The following is a 15080-nucleotide window of genomic DNA, read 5'->3' as shown; positions in this document are numbered from 1 at the left end:
GGTCAGGGATCCTCAAACTACGGCCCTCCAGCTGTTGTGGAACTACACATCCCATGAGGCATTGTAAAAATCTGACATTCACAGCCTTGACTAGGCATGATGGGAATTGTACAACTGGAGGGCATAGTTTGAAGACCCCTGGTACATGTACATGCATTCAGGAGTAACTTACCCTTATGCCAGCTGGCCCCTCCTCCGCTTCCTCCTCCTCCGGCCATATCGGACATCCCTGCATGAGTTCGACTGGAGCCAGCTGCAAACACAAAGTTATTAAAAATTCGACTGAGCACTACATATATGGCTACACAAAATAACCTCATGCAAATGCAGAAATTTCACAATCTTTCCAATGAATTAATATTAAATGTGACTCTGTGCCCTTGGCATACACAAATGTGTCCACAACTTTAAATCCGGTTTGTGGCAGATCCTCAGCTTGTCATATCTAACGGAATCTGAACCTCTGGAAAAAAACAATGGCAATCTACCTGTTGTGAATTGTAGTGACCTCTAGTAAAATGGGGATACCCAAAATGGCGGCAGCACCTGATGCATGTGCTGTTTCGGCAAGAGGATTGTATCATGGCTTTGTTGCACTCCACTGAACATCCCAGTGTGGCAAAAAACAGGTAGACGCGTTTCACACACTAGCAAGTGTGCTTAATCATATGAACCTATCATATGATTAAGCACACTTGCTAGTGTGTGAAAACGCGTCTACCTGTTTTTTGCCACACTGGGATGTTCGGTTAATAAACCAGAGTTTTGATTATACTTGGAGTGCAGCCATTACTTCTACATAGATTATCTATGGAGGCGAGCTGAGGCGGGCACCTGTATATCATCAGACTTCTTGGTTCACCTTGAGCAGTGAGTTCTTGTCTTTGTAGCATGGCTTTGTTACTATGCATGCACTAGGTATGGGCGCCATTTTGAAATAGCAAAAGTGTGCTTATTCATTTAACAGGGTGAATATGGAAGTTCACTTCTGTATGATATCAGTGAAGGCAGAAATGCATGGTACTGCTGTGGCAAGGCATATAGAAGTAGGTTGGCAGCGAGCTGGGTCCTGTGTGGCGACAGAGAGTGGGGTCAGTGTCATGGTAGCAAGCAGGATCCTGAGCATCAGTGCAGTGGCTGAATGCAATATAGTGCAGTGGTGGCGAGCAGGGCCCTACATGAAGGTATGGTGGCAGTGATCGGGGTCATGTTCCTTGGTCAAATGAATTTCAGTGGAGAAGTTGGTAGATTCAAGGGTGATCAGTGGAGAAGGCACAGGAGAAGTGCACAGGAGGTCAGTGGAGTGGTGGTTAAATAGCAGTACGTTGGCAGCAGAAGAACAATAGTTGATCGTGTGGGCGTAGTACAAGGGTTGTTACAGGAGCATTAAGTGGCTAGAGGGTTAAAAGGGGGTTTGTTAAGGGGGCAATAATGGAACAGAACAGGATTGTAGACAGGTAATAGAAATGCAATAAATGGTTGTAGGGAGTAGTAGGGAGTCTTAAGAGGACATGAGAGGAGCAGCAGAATGGCAGTAGATGGGCATATTAATGGAAACCACATTATCACATATCCACGGTGGCAGGGTTCAATGTGTAAAAGCGGCATGTAGTAATGGCTTTCAATCTATTTACAGGCTGAAAAAAACTAAAACTCCATTTTACTTCCTTTACATCAAGTTAAAATTACCAGTAGAGCTGGGTATCGCTCCATGCAACTACTCACCGCTGGAATGCTGGGAATTGCTGTTTGTTTCCTCATAGTTGTTGGGTTGCTTCGCTTCTATTTCTTGGTTAAATGCACTTTCTGGTAAGAAAACGTGGAACAAAAAATAGGATTTTTTTTACTGTTAAAATATACTTTCCTTGCAGTCCACTGAGGGACGCAGGAAGCTTTAAACCTTTAGGTTATGCTGCCGCCTACATGAGGATTGAACACTGGTAAACAGAAAAACTGCAGGCCAACCCAGGATAACTCCTCTTACTTCTAGAATTCTTCAGTTTTGTAGCAAAGTAGTACCGAGAGCATGATCATAAACACAGAAGGATGGAATCAGTGCCCTTGATGTACTCCAAGAAAAGGATTTTATAGTGAGTGTAAAAATCCTATTTTCTTACTTGTCCATTGAGGGACTCATCAATTCTTTCACCTTCAGGATGTCTAAAAGCACTCCAAATGGAGGGTGGAAAAAACAGCAATTGCTAAGAGACCCTTGAAAATATAACATAGAACCAGAGACTGCCAACAGCTCCAGGAGCCACCTGAAGAACCTTACCCCTTATATCAGATGAGGCCAGAGAACATGAGACCAGATGATAGCCTTGCCTCCATCTTAATCCTGCAGAGCAGAGAAAGATGAAATTTCAGTGGAGTAAATGCATAGATCAGGGTGTACTCATCCACAGAGTAACCAAGGCTTCTGCCAGGGTATCCCTGTACTGAATATAAACCTGTCCAGTTTGTTGCTGAACCTAGAGGCAAGGAAATCTACATCCAGCACCCCTTACCTGCAACACAGGTCCTGCAACACTTCCGGATGCCGAATCCACTCTTCCGGGTCCAGGCACTGACGGCTGAGGAAATCTTCCTGCCCATTGCTTACACCTACAATATACAGAGCTGACAAGGCTGGAACGTGAACTCAATTCTGCTTTCTCCCTGATGGTTACCGTTGCCACCGCTGTGGTGTTGCCGTATTGAATCCAGATCAGATGACCCTCCAGTAAGGTGTTCTGAAGTGGAATGTACAGCCAAACTTCACAAAACTCCAGAATGTTTATTCGGACACTAGGTGCCCAGAACTTCTCACCAGTCTGACAAGATGGCTTTCATCAAAAAAAATCTTCCAAAAGAGAAGAAGAACGGACTTCTGAATCCAGAGTCACTAAACCAAGGATAGCCTGGGCTTTCATGTCAACCAAATTGGGCTGTCCAGAGAAGGCAGTTAGTGATATTAATGTGGTGCTTCCTAAGGGATAAAACCCTATGTGAAATTCAATATATAACACCAAACTTTATAGATATACAGTATATATCTATAAAGTTTGGTGTCACATATTGAATTTCACATGGGATTATATCCCTTAGAAAATGCTGCATAATTATCAGCAATCGTATACATGACCTTGCGGGAACACATGTAGATGTGAGCAGTACCCTTTGATATTTGCACTTTTTAGGACACCACATTATATATAAATGTTTATCAATAGGTAGCGCGGAAGTTTCCAGACGTAATGGATCAGACCCAGACATTTCAACTTATGACTCAGTTCCAGTCATGATTTCTGAAGGGTCAGGATCCACCTGAACCAGTTACATCTGTACATTTAAGAGATACATTTCTCGATAGAGCCCTCTCTGGCTGTTCCCCCAAAAGGAAGTCACCTAAATATCCCAAATGGGGATGCCAAAAGAGCACAATAGGGTTAACAGGGAACGTACTTCACACATGGTGGTCATGCTCTATGCGTTCTATATTTTGGAGAAAGGTCCTAAAACTGTTGCAAATGTTGTTAACCTGCCCCTTTCCCAGAGACCCTCGGGTGTCCTTTTGCATTTGAAACCTCCGGACCTCACAAGATCCCAATTTAAACTGGTGCTCCCCCAAGTTCTACTGGCGGCAAAGCAAACTAACGTGAAATCTTGAAAACAACAGTTTGTTTCCTTTGCAGAAGTTCACTGTCGCATGGACATTTTTTATCAGTGAAAAGCTGACTAGCATTCTCCTAAATAGACACAAGAAATTCCTAAAAACCTGACAACCATAGATACACTACATTCACCCGTTCATGTCCCCTTGATAGCTACCCGCTACTCTAGGTATTGAATGCCCCAGGGTTCTGGCTGGAGTGTCCCCAACATCCTTCTTCTGTTCCTCTCCTCTTCTTTCCATTCTGTTCTATCTCTCTTTCCCTTTCTTTTTGTTCTTTCAGTCCCCTGTTCTGGGAAGCCCTGACTAATACGTCACTTGACTATCCTCTGTGCGAGGCCCAACTCTCATACCTTCTCTAAGAGTGTCTCCTAGTTCAATGGAATTACACATTTGCCCTCCTTGCCCTCCCCCTCCCTTTTCCTACCTATCCTTGTAGCTCATAATGTGTGTCTTGTACTGTAAACCTAGCTTATATTACGCCATACTTATTGATCTTTATCATCATATTCATTATCGTTTTCTATAATTCACTGCTGCACTCTGTACCTTTTTACAATGCTGATTACATTTGAACATTTGTACGGGTAATATTATGTATCTTTCAAAACTTTAAAGTGGTTGTAAACCCACCTTGAGAACTTTTACCTATAGGTACTGTAAATATCTCCTAAAGTTGCACCGTTTAGGAGATATTTACATTGCATGCAGCAATGTAAATAGCTCATGCGCGGCTCCCGCGCGCATGAATTCCTTTTTTTTTTTTTATTTGACTTCCTTTGAAAGTGTGGCTACATTTATTGTCCATGGTCCCACTGTATGTAGTAACATAGCCCAGGGGCGTAACTATAGGGGTTGCAATTGCAACCGGGCCCCATGCTCCAGGGGGCCTGTGCTGCTCCCCTGTACACCTGGATAGGAGGGGCGGCGGGGGGCAGCATGTAGAGAAATCACTGTCCCCCTTTTTCCTCCTGTAGCTGCAGGAGGAAAATGGAGGAGATTGGTTCCTCTGTATGCTGCCCCCGCCACTCCTCCTATCCAGTTCACTTGTGTTCTGCTGTCTCTGGGCCCCTGTGTGCTCCCCTGGTCGCCACCCCCCCCCCCACACTGTGCTCCCTCCCCTCCCCTGCCGGCTGCTGCAGGGGGTGTGTCACAATAGAGAACCAGGAAGGGGTCGTGAATATGTAATTTACCAGCTCCTTCCTTCTCTGATTGGACAGAGTCGTAGTCAGTGACATTGTAAAAAAATAAATAAATAAAATGATAAAAAAATAATAGAATTAAAATACCAAAAAATAAAAACTACTGACACCAGTGGGTGAACTTCCAGGATCCCAAAGGTCACACTTGCAACCGGGCCCTGGCATTCCACCACCGTGGGGAGGCCCCAAGATGGCAGGAAGGGGGCCCACTGCAGAACTTGTAAGAGGGTCCCACTGCGGGACCGCAATAAAGGGCTCCCGCAACGAGAGTAAAGGGCCCCAGGATCAGTGGAAAGAGCCCCAGGCTTGAAAGGAAGGGCCTCTGGCCAGGGGTTGGGGGGGGGGGGGCCTTCATGGTTTCTTGCCCCGGGGCCCTGAAGTTTCTAGTTACACCTCTGACATAGCCACCCTCTCTTGCTTCCTCCTGAGATGGATTAGGTATTATGTACTATAGGCTATGAAATTTGCAGTGCACATGACCGCACTGCTCAATCCAAACAACAGAAAGAAAGAGAAGAAGAGTTTCACCAGCAGACTATGGACATTACAAGGAGGCAGAAAAGCGTAGTAAGAAACAATTTCATGAAAAATAGATTACAGGGCCATGAAGTAGCGGATGAGATTTGGTCAGTAAGGTAAACATTTAGTGTCACTTTAATAATGTTATCAAGAGCTGATCCCAGCCCTCCACCTCCGGGAAACGTCAGCTAAACTCAGATTCCTCCATTTTCATTTTGTTACACATGACTAAAACAGCTGATGTATCTCCTGGACTGGAAGCGGGGGCCTTCGCTATATCTAACCGCCTTTTGCCCACCTACACTCTCATACAGAAAGTGTGGAACAAGGTTAAACAGCTCCAACAGGTAACAGGCTTCAGCCCCATATGACATAATAGTCAATATCCTGAGCTGGTCAAGATACAACAAGCCTTTTGATGGCGTAAATGGGGTATAACACATCTCCATGAAATTTTTAAGAATGGAGCCCTATGCTCTTTTGAGGAATTAAGTATGAATTTCCACTTACCTAGATCCATGCTATTTTGTTATGTTCAGCTCAAGGATGCCGTAGAGGCACAGGGTTTCACTGTAGATTGGGTGCAGCCTCCTACACTGCTATTTAGTATAATGGCTGAAACTGTCTCCATGAAGGGATTCATATCTTGATGCTAAGCCATGTTGCTTACTGAATTTTTAACTGTATTCCCCTTACGGGCAGGTAAGAGGTGGGAGAGAGACTTGGGTCCCTTTATAGATGACCAATTGGAAGAAGCCCTACAGGCAGCGCCCAGATGTTGGGGTGTGAAGGAAAGTGCGCTGATTCAAATCGGGTGTGCTGCTACCTTAGAGTGAATTAAAATGAAGTGTATATAGAAAAATCAGATAACCCAATTTGGGTACAATACAACATACAAAATGATGTATAAGTGAGATGAACAATAAACAAGGATTGCTATCCCAATAATGTACTACTTATAAACGTAAAACAATAGGCAGTGATGGTGTTAAAACAAATCAAAACATATTGGTAACAATGGGTGATAATCAACAGGTGCAAATCAAACAAAAAAATCAAGTGATACACCAGTGTCCATCAAACAAATATGTCCAAAGGGGAAGTGAATAAACACTCTCAATGAAGATTGAGTCCAAATACGTGCTGTGATCACACAATGACTGGAAACGGTGTAAGCCTAGTGAAATTTAGGTACAGCGTCCCACCACCAGCTTAACTCCTTACCAGAAATTGAAAATGTGAGGGCGTATGAGGATATCCCTGCTCCAAAGATCATGCAGATTCCAAATCACTCAGGCTAGTAATAGGCACACAAGAGATGTCTAGACTCTTACCAGAAGGACCTTGAAATAAGCCTTAAGTGATCCTGAATTCTGTCACACATGAAATCACTGTGAGATGGATAGCTAATGCGGCCTCAGGTATCTCATAACCAGAGCGGACCCAGAAATAAGCCTTAAGCGATCCTGAAATCCTATCCTGCTTGGGTTCGATGTGTAATGGATAGCTGATGCGACCTCAGATGTTATATGGCTTCAACAATGTGGGGACAAAACAGAGGGGACCGCCATGGTGCATTATCAACAAATAATTTATTAATACAAAGGAAATGCACTTACACTTTAGCAGATAGTTTTCGTTTTCTCAAAGATGAAGCAAGGTGACGGCGGCCGCCTGCAGTGCGGACCGTCGTATCAGTCTGTTAGTGATGACGCCGCGCCTCCTCTTTGAAGCGTTTCCCCCGATTGGGCATCCACTGAGATAGGATCCTATCTCAGTGGATGCCCAATCGGGGGAAACGCGTCAGTGGGGAGGCGCCGCGTCATCACTAACAGACTGATACGATGGTCCGCACTGCAGGCGGCCGCCTATTAGGCATATTGCATGACCTGCAATTGATGGCCCCGGTGACTAGAGCCCTATTTCAAGCCCAGAGGGTGCTACTTCATTTAGTATTAGAAGTCTACCGAGCCTCTCCTTTACAAGGAATGGCTACATTGTATGGGAGAAACCCTCAGATTAGAGAAATACATCTGCCAACACAGGGGTCGCCCACATAAATTTGATGTCTTTTGGGGTCCCTGGGACACTGGCTTGAGTCTACTGGAATTAGTGATGGACAGACTACTTACAGGTTGAGCCCATTTCCTTGAATCTGTGAACAGAAGAATGACCTTCTCACTGGAAACCTTAAGGTAGATGACGTGTCTCAATATAGGCAAATTAAGGTGGTAAGGGTTATATCTGCAGACATGGGAGACCACTCTTTCCTGCACTGTGTTGTTTCATGATTATGTACTGATCTTTCTATGACTGCCTGTTATCCCTATAGAACTGTCTTGGCATTACTTTACCTTATTTGTGTTATCTTTCTGTAATGTGTATTATTCTTTCAATAAAACTCTTTTTGATAAAAAAAAAAAAAAAAAGAGCTGATCCTAAGAGGAGTTGTCCCTTGAAGGGTTTCGGCAGTGCAGCATTTATAACAGAGTGCCCAAGGCATATCCACCAATATGAGGCACATGCAAGAGACAAGATGGAAGGCTTCCAGCAAACCTCCCTTACAGCTAAAGTTTACATGCTCTCTGCTACACGTTCAATAAGCAAGGAATCAACCTCGGCAGAAGCTGGGTCTTTTGTAAGAGATTTAGAGTATTTAGACATGGTTTATAAAGTCACAGCCAGGGTCAGGTGTAGAGCAGGACTAGCCAGTGACAACAGGGCTTTCAACCACTTATTGATTGGGTCCTTAAAGAAAGATGCATCCTCCATGGATATTACTAAGTGCTATATTAAGGCGAGACACAGCCGGATCCAAAGTGGGAACTGGCCATTTCTGAACAAAATCCTCACAAAATAGATACAACTCTAATTTTTGACAGAACAAACAACTCATTAGGGTGCTTCCACTCAACAAGAGGACTCTGAGGACTGGAGATACTAATATCAGAACAGAAGACATGATGAATCGAGGTTACAGATGTTAGCACCATTAGTAAGCAAGCATCCCTGGAGCTGTTAGCAGAAGTGAGCTGAGGGCACCTAGTCCAGTGTCCCCTTTGTGTCTGGAATTAGACATGTTGCAGCCGTGATGTGGTAAGGCAGTGTAAAGACTAAAGTCTGGTACACACTAATAGTTTTTTCGTTCAACCCAGGTGGTTGAACGAAAAAAAACTGACAGCTCCTGTCAGAGCCGCTGTGCTACAATTTCCCCCAATAACTGTTGTGTTCTGAAAGGGGGACGGCCCCTCTGCCAGAAGACTCCGGTCAGCGCTCTCAGCCATTGGCTGAGAGCACTGATTGGGAGCCAGTCGGCTGCTGGTTTTCCAGCATGCTCGTCCAACAGAAGCTGGCCAATTGGCCGGCTTCTGTCAAACCAGCTGACATACACCCGGGCTGAATGTCTGCAGCTTTTTAATGAACCGGCCGATGTGTCCCAACATTCGGCTTGTGTACAGGGATTAAGGGAGGATAAGCCTCAAGTACTCACAGAGGTGGTCTTCCCCCGCTGAGACAGGACGTAGGAATTTTTCCACGTCCTTGGACTGATACTCTTATATACTCTGTTTACCTCTAGCCACGAGCAATACTCACCCACAAAAGTGACTACAGAGATATCACATTGGCCTATTCACCCTTGGGGACAGTCTAGGACCAACAGTGGATCATTGTGGCGCCCACGATCTTGCGAATTATCGGCCATTGCTTGTACTAACTCCTTTCTCAGTGAACTAGGTCCCAGTGAGACCAGACACCTCCTTCCCGGTTAACACCGGTTTTAATTGACAGCCCAGTTACCCTTACAAAAAAAGACTTCTCTTGGTACACATTGTGCATAGAACTCTGGTTGACCACTGAAGAAGGGTTTCCATACCCGAAACGCATAGGTCCTGTCCGGTTCTCTCCACCAATGGTGCCTAGGAGTCTTCTGTATGGATACTGGTCTGTCCTTGCATGCAGGTTTTAAATTTAACATATATCTAGTTGTGTGCTAGATATACAGTATATATATGTTTGTGTAACAATGTTTCTGTTCTTTATGTAATAAATTGTTATTTATCTATACACAGTTGAATCTTGTTGTATCTTGTTTTCAGTGATCTAGTGGCACGCAAAGTCCCAAACCATTGGGGGTACCCTTTTTGTATCTATCTATCGGGATGATGGCCACTAGCACTGGGTACTAAGTGATGGGATCAAACAAAAAATCAAGTACTCACAAAAGCCATACAGCTGGTTGCAGGTTAAAGTTGGATAGCTGGAGGTGACTAAAGTCACTGTAGGCAGGCAGCAGAAACAGATCAAAGATTGGAGTTTTATGTGGCTGTCTGCAAGCAGGAGCAGCAGAGAGATGAATTTCCAATGCCGTATGGTGAGAAAGAGCACGGGAGTGCATGTATGACATTACACGAGGCAGATGACATCAGCACAGCCCCACAGTATTAGCCCCCTCCACAACAAAAAAAGGCAGGAACAGAGAATAATGGCGCCCGGCAATCGATAAAAATCAGGTAGCTCCCAGTGCTTTAGCTGACTGGCCTACTAACTTAGTGAGTCTTCAGAGACAGAGCAAGCGCAGAGGCAATGCAGGTGGCTCTGGACCTGTAAACTGCTCCCTTTACTAGAGTCTGGAAATAGTCCAACACAGAACCCAGTGCCTGAAGGTCAGCAGGGTCTGAATGCAGCACTCTAAAAACCAGGCTGAGGATGGACCATGCCAGTCAGTTGCTAACGAAAGGGGAAACCTCTGGCAGCATTGTAGACAAAAGTGTTGTTTGAAGAAAAAAGATGACCTCCCTCCTTCTTGGACGCCAGCAACAAAGCTGAAGCATGCTGGTTGTAGAAGGGGTTGCTGGGTTTTACAGTTTTTGTCTGACAGTGTCCAATCCTCCTTGTCCCTCAATGGACAAGAAAAAACATCCTTCCTGCAAACAACTGTTTGAGAAATGTTAAATACAAGTGATTGAGTACAGTAATACAAACTAAATGATCTGTCATACTTAAACATGCAGACAATTTCCAAAATAACAATTGTGGTGTTTGGTGTTTGCCAGTTTTTCTAAAATGAAGCCTTAAGCCCCAGTTCACACTTGTGCATGTGCGGGGTTCGCATGTAATGTCGGAGCGCACTGCTCCGACATTACATGCGATCGGCTGTGCGGTGCGAGTTTAGCCATACAGTTTGTATGGCTAAATTTGCATCGCAGCCGCACCAAACATGCACAGGGACCCTTTTTTCTAGCCGCATCAGGATCGAATCGCACAGCGGTTCACACTTGTGCGATCCGATCCTGTGCGAACTGCACGATCGCACTGAGATATGCGATCAAACTGGGGGTGTCGTTAAGATTACATTGACACCCCCAGCGTATCGCATATGGCAGTGTGAACTGCCGGGGGTGCGTGTGTGATGCGGGAACAGGCTGCGGATTCGCAGCCTTCCCGCACTCACATAAGTGTGAACCGGGGCTCACATTTATATTCTTGGAATAAGGTTCTTTAAAGTGTAAATAAAATTGTGTGCATACATAAGCAAAAAATATGGTGAATAACTGACTTTGTGGTTAGAACAACCGCCTGACAGCGGCGAAGTCTGGGATTGGATTTGCACCCCCTACATGAAGACTGAGAAGTTAATTTTTTTAAAAGAGAAGGGCTTTTTTTTTTTTTTTTTAGCAGAATCATACTTACCTAGGTGGATGCAGAATCTGTCCCCCGCCATCTCGAACACTAAGAACTGAGCGATCAAATACCGCTGATCGCTCGGTTCCCGGAGAAGAGTGCTGCTCATTGTCAGTCACCGCTGTCTGCTCTGCCACCCCGTCCCACCCCACCCCACTCCCTGGACCGCTGGGCTATGGTGGGGGAGGGAGCAGCCAGCTCAGACACCCAGCGGCTCACTAAGAGGCTAAGTTTGGTGCTGGTCAAGGCATGTGGGCAGATCCCGACTTCATTGACGTGATCTTGCCCGAGCCTTGACTGGCTCTGGGATGTCAGCAGACAGCGGGATTCAGTCAAAGGGGTCACAGGAGTGCAGAACGAACCGTGATCCATAGAAGTACAGCCAAATGAGCTTTGGCTGTACTTCTCTTTTAAAGGTAAATAGACTGTGCACTTTACAAAGTGCAGTTGCACTCTGCAAGAGCAGTTGCTCCAGAGCTTAGTAATCGAGCAAAAGCTTTGCTGACTTTCATTACACAATCATGTGCAAGCAAAAAATGCGTTTTTTTTTTTACATTTTCCCTGTATGTGATTGGGTATTCGTTGCAAAGTGAAGCTTTACATAAAGCGGAGTTCCGGCCACAAAATCGACATAATCAATTTTGTGGCCATCCGCTTCCTATTTGTCACCTAAAAAAGAAATGGATAGTTACGATTTTTTTTTTTTTTTTACTTACCTTATTATTGTTGAAAAATATACTCACCTTTCTTCCACTTCCTCCCTCGGCGGCCGCGCCCCGCGCCGTCACTTCCGGTTTGCAATGATTCCTGGGAGCTCAACGTCATCGCTCCCAGGAATCAATGCGCCGGCACCGGCCCCGCTCGTCACTTCTGGTGCGGCGCCGCATTCCCTGCTAAACAGCTTCTGGGCATGCCCAGAAGCTGTGGAGGAATGCGGCGCCGCACCGGAAGTGACGAGCAGGGCCGGTGCAGGCACATTCTGGGAGAAGAGGACACGGAAGAGGACGCAGAAGAGGATCACGCTGGCTTCAGCTGCCCACATCCGAGATGGCAGCGCTGGAGAAGAAATTTTAAAGGTAAGTATTTCTTCTACAAGGTAAGTGCGACCGGGACAGTTCAGAGGCTATCTATTGTGGAATGTACTAGCCCTGACTGTCCCGGGGGTATTTTTATTGAAAATGTTTTTTCGTGGCTGGAACTCCGCTTTAATTTACTAATCTCTGGAGCAACTGTACTTGTAAAGTGTACAGTCTATTTACCTTTAGAAAATCAACCCCCATATGTTGTCCCTGAACCTGTGGAAGTTTTTCTCACATTCTAAACACAAACTGTACTTTGCCCATGTGAAGCTGACCATACACTAGTAGAATTTTCCTATTCACAACAAATAGACCTTCATTTTTAACGCAGTGATGAGAAAATACAAAGGAGCAGGATGGAAAATTTTTCTCAAACAAATGAACTCCTAACAGTGAATGTGGTTTTCACTCATGGAAGTCCATTCACCAAAAAATTATATGTTAAAACAAAATGTTTTTTTTTTTTTAAGTACATATATGCACTTTCCCCGATATATATCGGAATCGGCCTTTTGATTTACCGATATTGCCGATATTTCGGGAAAGTGCATGTACCGGGGTGATGCCTGCAGCTAGAGGCATCACCCCGGTATCGTGTCCATAGCCGACGGTCGGCTGTCTTGTAATGACAACCGATGCGGCTGAGAAGCCGCTCGGCTGTCATTCCAAGGAGCGAGAGGGGACGCCCCCCCTCCCGCCACCTTCCGCGGCTCTCCCGGGTCTCCTGTCCCACCGGGAGACCTGGGCATCCTACCTTCGCTGCCGCCGTCTGACCGGGCCTCCATTTCTTTGAATTCGGTGCTGCCGAGTACCTGAAAGTGATGTCATAAGATGACATCACTTCCGGGTACTGGCGGCGCGGAATTCAAAAACTTACAGCATTCAAAACAGCCAAACTTGGCGTTTTGAATGCTTTTAAGGGCAGAGGAGGGGTTTGGGGTGTTTTAGACCCCCAGATCTCTCAACCACAGTACCTGTAGACATTAAAAAAAAAAAATGTAATGTCTGAAAATATCGGCCGATACCGATATCCGACGACCAAAAAATGGGTACCGGTGGAAAAAAACTATATCGGTCGATCACTAGTAGGAATGTATGACTTGCTCCTTCTCTTCCCACAATACAAAGATGTCTATGCAAGTCGCAACCAAAATCGTCAAAAGCAGTGCAGGAACTACTTTTTAAAAATTACGCGGCACCGCAAAGTCGGGGTCAGACTGATTCGAACAGTGCCATTGAAGGCAATAGGGTGCGACTTGTCATGTGATTTGACCTGTCAAATCGCATGACAAGTTGCTCCAATGTGAACAAGGGCTAAGGGGCTTACACAGGGCTTCCTTCCACACTCCCAACAGCTGAAGAAAGCAGATGTAGAGAGAACCAAATCTAGAGAGGGCAGCTTCGGCAAATCAACGGATGTCCAGGCAAGCTGTTGAATAAGAATTTGAAACATACATTCTATTGTCAAAAGTATTGGGACGCCTGCATTTACATGCACATAAACTTTAATGGCATACCAGTCTTAGTCTATAGGGTTCAATATTGAGTTGGCCCATCCTTTGCAGCTATAACAGCTTCAACTCTTCTAGGAAGGCTGTCCACAAGTTTTAAGAGTGTGTCTATGGGAATGTTTGACCATTCTTCTAGAAGCGCATTTGAGATGTTAGACGAGAAGGCCTGACTCACAGTCTCTTATTCATCCCAAAGGTGTTCTATCGGGTTGAGGTCAGGACTCTGTACAGGCCAGTCAAGTTCCTAAACCCCAAACTCACTCATCCATGTTTTTATGGACCTTGCTTAGTGCACTGGTCCAAATCATTTGGTAGAGGGTTGTTTTTCAGGGGTTGGGCTTGGCCCCTTAGTTCCAGAGAAGGGCATTCTTAAGGTGTCAGCATACCATGACATTTTAGATAATTTCATGCTCCCAACTTTGTGGGAACAGTTTGGGGATGGCACCTTCCTGTTCCAACATGACTGTGCACCAGTGCACAAAGCAACATCCATAAAGACATGGATGAGTGAGTTTGGAGTCCCAGTGGAATGGGAGACCCGGGCAGAGCCGCGGAAGGCTCGCTGAGATGGCTCCAGAGCCGCATTGGCTGTTATCTCCTGGAAGCCAACCGTCGGCTCCAAAAAACAGTACCAGATTGATGCCTGCAGCTGCATATCATCCCAGTACAACCACTTCTGCAAGCCGACCTACAGGTACGTCGGTTGGTGGGAAGTGGTTGAATGCCTGTAATAAATAAATAGGACAATAAAGCCTGGGTCACACCTACACAGGTTGCAGTTTGCATATTCAAGGTGTATTTTGCGTTTTTCAATTCATGCTTTTGATCCATTGAAGTCTATGGAACCAAAAATCTGAGAAAAGTCCCTGGCCCTTTCTATAAAATGCATAGATGTGAATGTGACCCATAGGAAACCATTTTACATGGACTTTAGTGTGTTTCTGCAAAACTGAAAAAGCACTAAAAAATGCCTAGGTGTGAACCAGGCCTTACATGGGAGTCCTTGACTAAGATGTTCAATCGGAGTGGAACTTCAGGCAAAGAACTAAATACACCATTGGGAGCAATTTTACTGGTCAAAGGCTTTGTAGTTCTATCCACCCAGTCCTGGAACTTACACATCTTGCCAGGCAGCAGAAACAGACTGGTGAAATTAATTTAATTAATTAATTAATCTGTATATGCAGTAAAGCATGCTTGTTATACTCACTGTGGAACCCATTGGGTTAATCCTCTGCATTGTGTATAAAGGCTGTTTGATCCTCTCTTTTCTGATCCTCCCCTTCAACTGTCCCCAAACCAGCTCCTGATAGAACAGAGCATTAGGGGACAAGCTGCACATGCTCAGGTTGGTGTGTATTGCGAGAGAGTTTTTTTCTTTTTCTTGGGATTGCGCATGAGATCAGCACAGGGCCAATTAGCACTGTCCAGACAG

The 15080-nt window shown here is 45.2% G+C and overlaps 1 protein-coding gene across 1 annotated transcript in view; it reads right to left on the bottom strand.

Annotated features, from left to right (window-relative positions):
• The window catches only part of ZNF618 (zinc finger protein 618), a 152879-nt gene that overhangs the window by 30799 nt on the left and 107000 nt on the right, over positions 1–15080 (bottom strand). The window contains exons 8-9 of the mRNA XM_082263918.1: positions 1726–1806; positions 173–253 (exon numbers count right to left, since the gene is read on the bottom strand). Coding sequence (XP_082120044.1) covers positions 173–253; positions 1726–1806 — 162 coding nt within the window. The remainder of the gene's footprint in view (positions 1–172; positions 254–1725; positions 1807–15080) is intronic.

The sequence above is a fragment of the Pelophylax lessonae genome (assembly GCF_965119305.1).
Source record: "Pelophylax lessonae genome assembly, chromosome: 7".
Lineage (NCBI taxonomy): Eukaryota > Metazoa > Chordata > Amphibia > Anura > Ranidae > Pelophylax > Pelophylax lessonae.
The sequence above is the reverse complement of the archived record's forward strand: the minus strand, read 5'-3'. Positions and strand labels throughout refer to the sequence as shown.